Raw genomic sequence first — 10,000 nt, 5'->3', positions numbered from 1 at the left:
GGGGGGGGTTAACATGACGTTAACATGTGTTAACATGACAACATGACTTAACATGATGACATGACACGACCCTAGGAGAACAACGTGAATCACGAGGTGACAACATGAAGCTATAGCGCGGGAGAAGGGGGGGGTACTCACACATTCATGAGTTGGGCGGACTCTAGGACCCCCACGGTGAGGCAGTCCTGCCGCTGCGCCGCGACCACCAGCGCCTCGAGCGCGTCGCTCGCGCTGTCCATCCTGCAACACGAGACGCAGGTTAGTCTCGTGAGGTTGAGAGAGAACGAGAGCGAGAGAGAGAGAGAGAGACACACACACTTACGTATTATGACTCATGTCGGATCCGACCAGCTCTTCAAGCGTCATGTTGCGATGGGATGTAATACCGTATTACACGGTGTAGAGCCTCCAGGAGTAATACCGTATTACACAGTGCAGAGTCTCCAGGAGTAATACCGTATTACACAGTGTAGAGTCTCCAGGAGTAATACCGTATTACACAGTGTATAGTCTCCAGGAGTAATACCGTATTACACAGTGTAGAGTCTCCAGGAGTAATACCGTATTACACAGTGTAGAGTCTCCAGGAGTAATACCGTATTACACAGTGTAGAGTCTCCAGGAGTAATACCGTATTACACAGTGTATAGTCTCCAGGAGTAATACCGTATTACACAGTGTAGAGTCTCCAGGAGTAATACCGTATTACACGGTGTAGAGCCTCCAGGAGTAATACCGTATTACACAGTGCAGAGTCTCCAGGAGTAATACCGTATTACACAGTGTAGAGTCTCCAGGAGTAATACCGTATTACACAGTGTAGAGTCTCCAGGAGTAATACCGTATTACACAGTGTAGAGTCTCCAGGAGTAATACCGTATTACACAGTGTAGAGTCTCCAGAGAATGCGCTGCTGTGGTCCTGTAATCTTCCTTGGGTAGCACCAGAAGAAGTTAGTACGCCCAGAGACGAGGATAGGGTCTGACGGCTGCTGCTGAAACCCGTCTTTATCTCCTCCCTCGGTGGGGGGCGGGGCCTTTAACAGAACTCATTGGCGCAACGCGGTCGATAGAGTCCCTCTCTGCGCCCTCATTGGTTCCCGGACCAGACGCGTTCTAGGTCACCCACGTGCGCCTGTTTTGGAGAATCCCCTCGCGATCCGTTGTTGACGAGACGAGACTAGTTGTATGCGTGCGTGCGTGCGTGCGTGCGTGCGTGCGTGCGTGCGTGCGTGCGTGCGTGCGTGCGTGCGTGCGTGCGTGCGTGCGTGCGTGTGTGTCTTATATTAATGCGTGAAGACTGCATCTTAGCCCATTAAAAAAAGTCCTGTATTGTATACACATGCTAGTGTGTTTTAAGTTCTAGTTCTGTAGTATAATGCTAGTATATACACATTATACTGTGTTTTAAGTACTAGTTTTGTAGTATAATGCTGTCTACACATGCTAGTGTGTTTTAAATGCTAGTTCTGTAGTATAATGCTGTATACACATTCTACTGTGTTTTAAGTGCTAGTTCTGCTGCAATAATGCTGTAGTAATGCTGTAGTATAATTTACAGCATTATACTACAGCATTATTTTGTAGTATAATGCTGTAAACACATGCAAGTGTGTTTTAAGTACTAGTTCTGCTGTAGGATACACTTTCTACTGTGTTTTGAGTGCTAGTTCTGTAGTATAATGCTGTATACACTTTCTACTGTGTTTTGAGTACTAGTTCTGTAGTATAATGCTGCATACACTTTCTACTGTGTTTTGAGTACTAGTTCTGTAGTATAATGCTGTATTCACTTTCTACTGTGTTTTGAGTACTAGTTCTGTAGTATAATACTGTATACACTTTTGTACTGTGTTTTGAGTACTAGTTCTGTAGTATAATGCTATATACACTTTTGTACTGTGTTTTGAGTACTAGTTCTGTAGTATAATGCTGTATACACTTTCTACTGTGTTTTGAGTACTAGTTCTGTAGTATAATGCTGTATACACTTTTGTACTGTGTTTTGAGTACTAGTTCTGTAGTATAATGCTGTATACACTTTCTACTGTGTTTTGAGTACTAGTTCTGTGATATAATGCTGTATACACTTTCTACTGTGTTTTGAGTACTAGTTCTGTAGTATAATGCTGTATACACTTTCTACTGTGTTTTGAGTACTAGTTCTGTAATATAATGCTGTATACACATGGTGGTAACCTGGCGCCCCCTGCTGGTTTTGGGTGTCTTTGCATCCTTCCCCGACCCGGACCCTGGTGGGCGCTGCTAGACCCCCTCCTCTCATCACGTTGTCTCTGTGTTGGTTTCAACCGAGAACAATCAATAGACGGTTTATTAGCATATCCAGAGGCTAATCGCGTAGTGATCTCTTTGTCAATGGTATCTCTACTGTCATAGCTATGATGACGTCACTTGCGCATCCTTAACGTGCTCGAAGCTCTTGTTTGAGCTGTGATGACGTCAGTTCGAGTCTGATGGGGTGTGTTTGGTGGAGGAAGTGGTCAACGGAATCACATTATTATCCTCATTAATAACCTGATCACACTACCATCCACATCAATAACCTGATCACATTACCATCCTCATCAATAACCTGATCACACTACCACCCTCATTAATAACCTGACCGCACTACCATGCTCCTCAGAGAAGGCTCTCCTGCAGTATCGCTCTGCAGCAGCGGCGGGTGGATGAGTAGATCGCCTCTTCGGAGTCCGGCTCAATACAAACCGCAGCTCGCGATAACTCACTGACAGAATCTGCTGATAATATCAGCTGGGAGGCGCCGCGCTCTAGTGGTGACTGAGAGTGGTGCAGGAATATCTTTATAACGATGATATAATATAATAATATCTATTATTAAAATAAGGTCAATAAAGGTCGAGATACAAACTACATAACGCACAAAGGATGAACAACAAGGCTATAAAACATGTCGTAAAGTATTGCTCTCCAGTAGTGAGTATGTTTTCTCTTCGGCAAGGCGCTTGTAAAATACCTTAACCTTAACCCTAACTTTAACATTTACCTTCACGTTTAACTTAACCTTAACGTTTACCTTTACATTTACCTTAACCTCTAACTTAACTTTACCTTTATTTAATTATTTATAGGTTTATTAGATTTGGACCTTGCCTAGTTATGAACATTGTTGTCTAAAAAACACCATGTAAATATGCTGGAATGAGTAAAAACAACTACTATCCCTGTACCTAACTACCTTAACTGCCCAGGCTAGTATTGACTGTCACACGAATTCATGAGCGCAGGTTTATTTAAACATGTGTAGCGTACAGGAGCCTCGATGTAAGACAACGAGAATGAAACATAGACGAAGTAGCATTGTTTATAATGAGGATACGTAACCAAGGTGTCCGTCGCTATGGTAACAGAACATGTTCCTGGACTCATCTTGAGAATCTCCTACAGTAGGATTTATGTAAGTATGGCAACAATGATCACATGGATGAATGTGGTTCTAGGCACAGAGGCAGGATGGAAACAATGGAGTGTGTTCATGTGTCCATACGTTCAGGTGTCATAGGCTCATGTGTTCATACGTTAAGGTGGTCATGTGCTCATAGGTTCAGGTGTTCATGGTTCATGTGTTCATGGTTCATGTGTTCATCGGTTCATGTGTCCATATGTTCAGGTGTTAAAGGCTCATGTGTTAGTAGGGCCATGTGTTCATGTGTTCATGTTTTGATGTGTCCATGGTTCATGTGTTCATGGTTCATGTGTTCATGCTTCATGTGTTCATGGTTCATGTGTTCATGGTTCATGTGTTCATGGTTCACGTGTTCATGGTTCATGTTTCATGTGTTCATGTTTTCATGGTTCACGTGTTCATGTGTCCATGGTTCATGTGTCTATGGTTCATGTGTCTATGGTTCACGTGTTCATGGGTCCATGGTTCATGTGTTCATGTGTCCATGGTTCATGTGTTCATGGTTCATGTGTTCATGGTTCATGTGTTCATGTTTTCATGGTTCACGTGTTCATGGTTCATGTTTTCATGGGTCCATGGTTCATGTGTTCATGTGTCCATGGTTCATGTGTTCATGTGTTCATGTGTCTATGGTTCATGCGTTCATGTGTCCATGGTTCATGTGTTCATGTGTTCATGTGTCTATGGTTCATGCGTTCATGTGTCCATGGTTCATGTGTTCATGTGTTCATGTGTCTATGGTTCATGCGTTCATGTGTCCATGGTTCATGGTTCATGTGTTCCTGAGGATGGCTCAGGGCGGGGTGCAGAGGCTGAGCAGATGAATGCGTGTTGTGGTTCCTCGGTGCAGCTGGCGGGGGTCCAGGTCCGCACGTTCTGGACCAGAACACAACGGGACCCCCCCTGGCCCCCCCCTGAGACCCCCCCCGGGCCTGCCGCCCCCCGCTGGGGCCGCAACCTGGAGAACTGCAGGCTCCGCCCATCCTGCCACGCCCACTTCCCTGGCCCCCCAGTCAGACCTGAGGCGGGGAGAGGAGGCGGTCAACAACTTAAGGTAAAAAGGCGGTCAACACCTTAAGGTAAGGAGGCGGTCAACACCTGAAGGTAAGGAGGCGGTCAACAAGGTTAAGGTGAGGACGTGTGAATGGGTTAAGGTAAGGTTAAGGTAAGGAGGTGTGCATTGGTAACATTAAGGTAAGTTAAGGTAAGGCAAGGCAGTCACCGATCCAGAAGGGCTTGCGTCCAGCGAACCTCCAGAGCCAGGCCAGCTCCTTCCCCGAGTGGACGGCCGTCAGACCGCCCTGGAACCTGCACCGCAAGCACTGCTTACTACAGTACTACACTGTATTACTACAGTACTACACTGTATAACTACAGTACTGCACTGTAATACTACAGTACTGCACTGTATTACTACAGTACCACACTGTATTACTACAGTACTACACTGTATAACTACAGTACTGCACTGTAATACTACAGTACTGCACTGTATTACTACAGTACCACACTGTATTACTACAGTACTACACTGTAATACTACAGTACTGCACTGTAATACTACAGTACTACACTGTATTACTACAGTACTGCACTGTAATAGTACAGTACTGTACTGTATTACAACAGTACCGCACTGAATTACTACAGTACCGCACTGTAATACTACAGTACTGCACTGTATTACTACAGTACCACACTGTAATACTAGAGTACCGTACTGTAGAATTACAGTGTGGTACTGTAGTAATACAGTGCAGTTCTGTAGTATTACATTGTAGTACTGTAGTATTACAGTACTACACCTTATTACTACAGTACTGTACTGAATTACGACAGTATTGTAGTGTATTACTACAGTACCACACTTCAATACTACAGTACTGTAATGTATTACTACAGTACTGTACTATATAACTACAGTACTACACTGTAATACTACAGTGCTGTACTGTATTACTACAGTACCACACTGTAAGACTACAGTACTACACTGTATTAATACAGTGCAGTGCTTACTAGATGTGAGAGTTTGTGTGACTGTGTGTGTGTGTGTGTGTGTGGGTGTGTGTGTGGGGGGGGGGTTGGCTTAGCTCAGGAGGTAGAGCAGTTGTCTTGTAACCGAAAGGTTGCTAGTTTGATCCCCAGCTCCTCCTAGCTGAGTGTTGATGTGTCCCTGAGCGAGACTCTTAACCCTAACTGCTCCTGACGAGCTGGCTGTCGCCTTGCATGGTTGACTCTGCCGTCGGTGTTTCAATGTGTGTATTAACTGATATAAGTCGCTTTGGATAAAAGGGTCTGCTAAATGCCCTAATTGTTATTGTGTGTGTGTATGTGTGTGTGTGTGTGTGTGTGTGTGTATGTGTGTGCGTCCTCACAGCAGGGAGCAGGTCCTCTGGGCGCTGCTCCAGGTAGCCACGCCCCCTCCCAGCCGGTAGCACCTCCCACTGTGGAGCGTCCAGCCCCGCCCACACCTGACCTCCGACCCCCCGGGACCCTGGGGGGGCTGAGGGGACAGGTCACCATGGTTACAGGGTCGCACCGGGCTGCGGCCGGACGCAGGTCCAGGGTTGTTGTCATATTATGTCACCTTTAATGTATGTCTAACTGTGTGTGTGAGTATGTGTGTGTACCTTGGTCTGGTGTGTGTGTGGGGGCTCCTGTAGGTGGTCTTGGGGGTCTTGCGGGTCTTGGGGGGTCCTGGTCTGAGCCGGACCCTCATGGACCCAGGAGGACCCCAGACTGTGGACCTGAAGGAGGACAGGGAGGAACCTCACTGGAGACAGACAGACAGACAGACAGACAGACAGACAGACAGACAGACAGACAGACAGACAGACAGACAGACAGACAGACAGACCAGGCTGAGGACAGACAGACAGGCTGAGGACAGACATACAGACAGACAGACAGACAGCTATGGGAGGAGAAGGAGGAAGAGGAAGAGGAGGAGGAGGAGGAGGAGGAGGAGGAGGAGGAGGAGGAGGAGGAGGAGGTGTGTTCTCACGGTCCAGACTCGGTCCCTGGTCCCAGTGTGAGCGGCGTCCTTCTGGGGAGAAACGCTACAGTCAGCCCCCGGGTCTCACCCCCAGGCCCCCGGGTCTCACCCCCAGGCCCCCGGGTCTCAGCCCCCAGACCCCCGGGTCTCACCCCCCAGACCCCCGGGTCTCACCCCCCAGACCCCCGGGTCTCACCCCCAGGCCGCCGGGTCTCACCTGCCAGTGTGGCGCAGCTCCGGCGCCCCCCGCTGGTCTGAGGGGGTACTGCAGTGGTATGGCGCCCCCCGCTGGTCTGAGGGGGTACTGCGGTGGTATGGCGCCCCCCGCTGGTCTGAGGGGGTACTGCGGCGGTATGGCGCCCCCTGCTGGTCTGAGGTGGTACTGCGGCGGCTGGTCCTGGGGCTCCGCCTCTTCCACATAGTCGTGGTCCTGGGGGCGGGGCACATCGCCCCGGGCAGGAGGGTCGTGGCTGTCCCACAGAAGCTCCGCCTCTATGTCTGTGATAGGCTCCTCCTCCTCCTCCTCTGCAGTGGCGGGTGGAGTAGGGGTGGAGCTTTTGTCCTCCACCTTCAGATCTTCGGGGTCACATGATCCTTGGGCACAGAGGAGGTCAACTCAGATCTCTCCCACAATGCAATGCTTTAATGTGTGTGAGTTTGTGTGTATGTCTGTGTGTGTGTGTGTGTGTGTGTGTGTGTGTGTGTGTGTGTGTGTGTGTGTGTGTGTGTGTGTGTGTGTCTGTGTGTGTGTGTGTGCGTGCGTCGTGCGTGCGTGCGCGCGTGTGCGTGCCCACCTCCTCTGGGGTCGATGATCTCCACGGTGGCGGTGTGGAGGGGACCTAGAACAGCGTTGTCAGGGTTACTCAGAGTGATGCTGAAGCTCTCGTTGTTCTCCTCCAGCTGGTCGTCATGGAGATAGACGGTCCAGGTCTTCACGTTGACCCCTGAGCACCAGAAGGTCAGGAGGTCAGGAGGTCATGTGGAAACATCTCGTATCCACAGAGGTGGTAATACTATTATGTATTAGTAGTATCTCCAGTAGTATTAAGTATTAGTAGTATCTCCACTAGTATTAAGTATTAGTAGTTTCTCCACTAGTATTAAGTATTAGTAGTATCTCCACTAGTATTAAGTATTAGTAGTATCTCCAGTAGTATTAAGTTTTAGTAGTATCTCCAGTTTTATTAAGTATTAGTATCTCTAGTAGTGTTAAGTATTAGTAGTATCTCCAGTAGTATCAAGTATTAGTAGTATCTCCACTAGTATTAAGTATTAGTAGTATCTCCAGTAGTATTTAATATTAGTAGTATCTCCAGTAGTATTAAGTGTTAGTGGTATCCCCAGTAGTAGTTTTAAGTTCAAGTAGTATCTCCAGTAGTAGTATTGAATACTAGCAGTATCTCCAGTTGTAGTATTGAGTATTAGTAGTATCTCCAGTAGAAGTATTAAGTATTAGTAGTATCTTCACTTGTAGTGTTAAGTATTAGTAGCACCTTCAGTAGTAGCATTAAATATTAGAAGTAGTACTATTCAGTAGTATCTTCACTAGTAGGATTAAGTACTAGTAGAAGTATTCAGTAGTACTCAGTAGTACTCAGAAGTACTCAGTAGTAGTAGTATTCAGTAGCACTCAGTAATAGTAGTATTCAGTAGTACTCAGTAGAAACTCAGTATAAGTAGTATTCAGTAGTACTCAGTAGAACTCAGAAGTACTCAATAGTAGTAGTACTTAGCATAAGTAGTACTCAGTTGTACTCAGTTGAACTCAGTATTAGTAGTACTCAGTAGTACTCAGTAGTAGCAGTATTCAGTAGTAATCAGTATCAGTAGTACTCAGTAGTGCTCACTAGTACCAAGTATTAGTAGTAATCAATGGTATTCAGTAGTACTCAGTAGTTCTAGTATTCAGTAGTACTCAATAGTACTCAGTATTAGAAGGACTATTAGAAGTATTATTAGTAATCAGTAGTACTCAGTATTAGTAGCAATTAGTATTATTAGTAATCAGTAGTACTCAGTATTAGTAGTAATTAGTATTATTAGTACTCAGTAGTACACAGTATTAGTAGTAATCAATAGTATTCAGAAGTATTCAGTAGTACTCAGTAGGCTAGTACTTAGTAGCAGTACTCAGTAGTACTCAGCAGTACCTGGGTCAAACTGGATCAGCTTTGCGCTGCTGTGACTGAAGTCTTTGTCCAGTTTGGCGCTTCCTTCTACCACCTGCAGCGGGGGACACATGTGATGTCACTTCCTGTTTATCACTGGACCAGAGGAAGACATGTGATGTCATGATGTAATGACATCATAATTTAAAGACATCATGTGACAGTGTCATGGATGATATGTGATGGCAACATGTGATGAGGTCATGTTAAGATGTCATGTGATATTGTCAAGTGATGACGTCATATAATGATACTTGATGTTGATGTGTTGACATCATGTGTTAGTGTCATATGATGTTTTGATGTGATGTGATGACATCATGTGTTAGTGTCATGTGATGTGATGACATCATGTGTTAGTGTCATATGATGTTTTGATGTGATGTGATGACATAATGTGTTAGTGTCATGTGATGTGTTGATGTGATGTGATGACATCATGTGTTAGTGTCATGTGATGTGTTGATGTGATGTGATGACGTGATGTGATAGTGTCATGTGATGTGTTGATGTGATGTGATGACGTGATGTGATAGTGTCATGTGATGTTTTGATGTGATGTGTTGACATCATGTGTTAGTGTCATGTGATGTGTTGATGTGATGTGATGACATCATGTGTTAGTGTCATATGATGTTTTGATGTGATGTGATGACATCATGTGTTAGTGTCATGTGATGTGTTGATGTGATGTGATGACATCATGTGTTAGTGTCATATGATGTTTTGATGTGATGTGATGACATCATGTGTTAGTGTCATGTGATGTGTTGATGTGATGTGATGACATCATGTGTTAGTGTCATATGATGTTTTGATGTGATGTGATGACATCATGTGTTAGTGTCATGTGATGTGTTGATGTGATGTGATGACGTGATGTGATAGTGTCATGTGATGTGTTGATGTGATGTGATGACGTCATGTGATAGTGTGATGTGTTGATGTGATGTGATGACGTCATGTGATAGTGTCATGTGATGTGATGTGTTGATGTGATGTGATGACGTCATGTGATAGTGTCATGTGATGTGTTGATTTGATGACATCATGTGATAGTGTCATGTGATGTGTTGATGTGATGTGATGACGTCATGTGATAGTGTCATGTGATGTGTTGATGTGATGTGATGACGTCATGTGATAGTGTCATGTGATGTGTTGATGTGATGTGATGACGTCATGTGATAGTGTCATGTGATGTGATGACGTCATGTGATAGTGTCATGTGTTGATGTGATAACGTCATGTGATAGTGTCATGTGATAGTGTCATGTGATGTGTTGATGTGATGACGTCATGTGACAGTGTCATGTGTTGATGTGATGACGTCATGTGACAGTGTCATGTGTTGATGTGATGACGTCATGTGACAATGTCATGT

The 10,000-nt window shown here is 45.3% G+C and overlaps 2 protein-coding genes across 2 annotated transcripts in view; both read right to left on the bottom strand.

Moving 5' to 3' along the window:
* LOC130385558 (growth arrest and DNA damage-inducible protein GADD45 beta-like) overlaps positions 1–1,121 on the bottom strand; it is a 2,982-nt gene extending 1,861 nt beyond the window's left edge. Inside the window, exons 1-2 of the mRNA XM_056594091.1 lie at positions 326–1,121; positions 142–243 (exon numbers count right to left, since the gene is read on the bottom strand). Of these exons, the coding sequence (XP_056450066.1) occupies positions 142–243; positions 326–369 (146 nt within the window). The 5' untranslated portion in view covers positions 370–1,121. The remainder of the gene's footprint in view (positions 1–141; positions 244–325) is intronic.
* Positions 1,122–4,215: 3,094 nt separating this feature from the next.
* The window catches only part of frem1b (Fras1 related extracellular matrix 1b), a 33,263-nt gene continuing 27,478 nt past the window's right edge, over positions 4,216–10,000 (bottom strand). The window contains 8 exon segments of the mRNA XM_056594736.1: positions 4,216–4,469; positions 4,673–4,758; positions 5,829–5,956; positions 6,084–6,200; positions 6,458–6,496; positions 6,666–7,042; positions 7,243–7,392; positions 8,599–8,671. Of these exon segments, the coding sequence (XP_056450711.1) occupies positions 4,216–4,469; positions 4,673–4,758; positions 5,829–5,956; positions 6,084–6,200; positions 6,458–6,496; positions 6,666–7,042; positions 7,243–7,392; positions 8,599–8,671 (1,224 nt within the window).

The sequence above is a fragment of the Gadus chalcogrammus genome, chromosome 7 (assembly GCF_026213295.1).
Source record: "Gadus chalcogrammus isolate NIFS_2021 chromosome 7, NIFS_Gcha_1.0, whole genome shotgun sequence".
NCBI lineage: Eukaryota > Metazoa > Chordata > Actinopteri > Gadiformes > Gadidae > Gadus > Gadus chalcogrammus.
The sequence above is the reverse complement of the archived record's forward strand: the minus strand, read 5'-3'. Positions and strand labels throughout refer to the sequence as shown.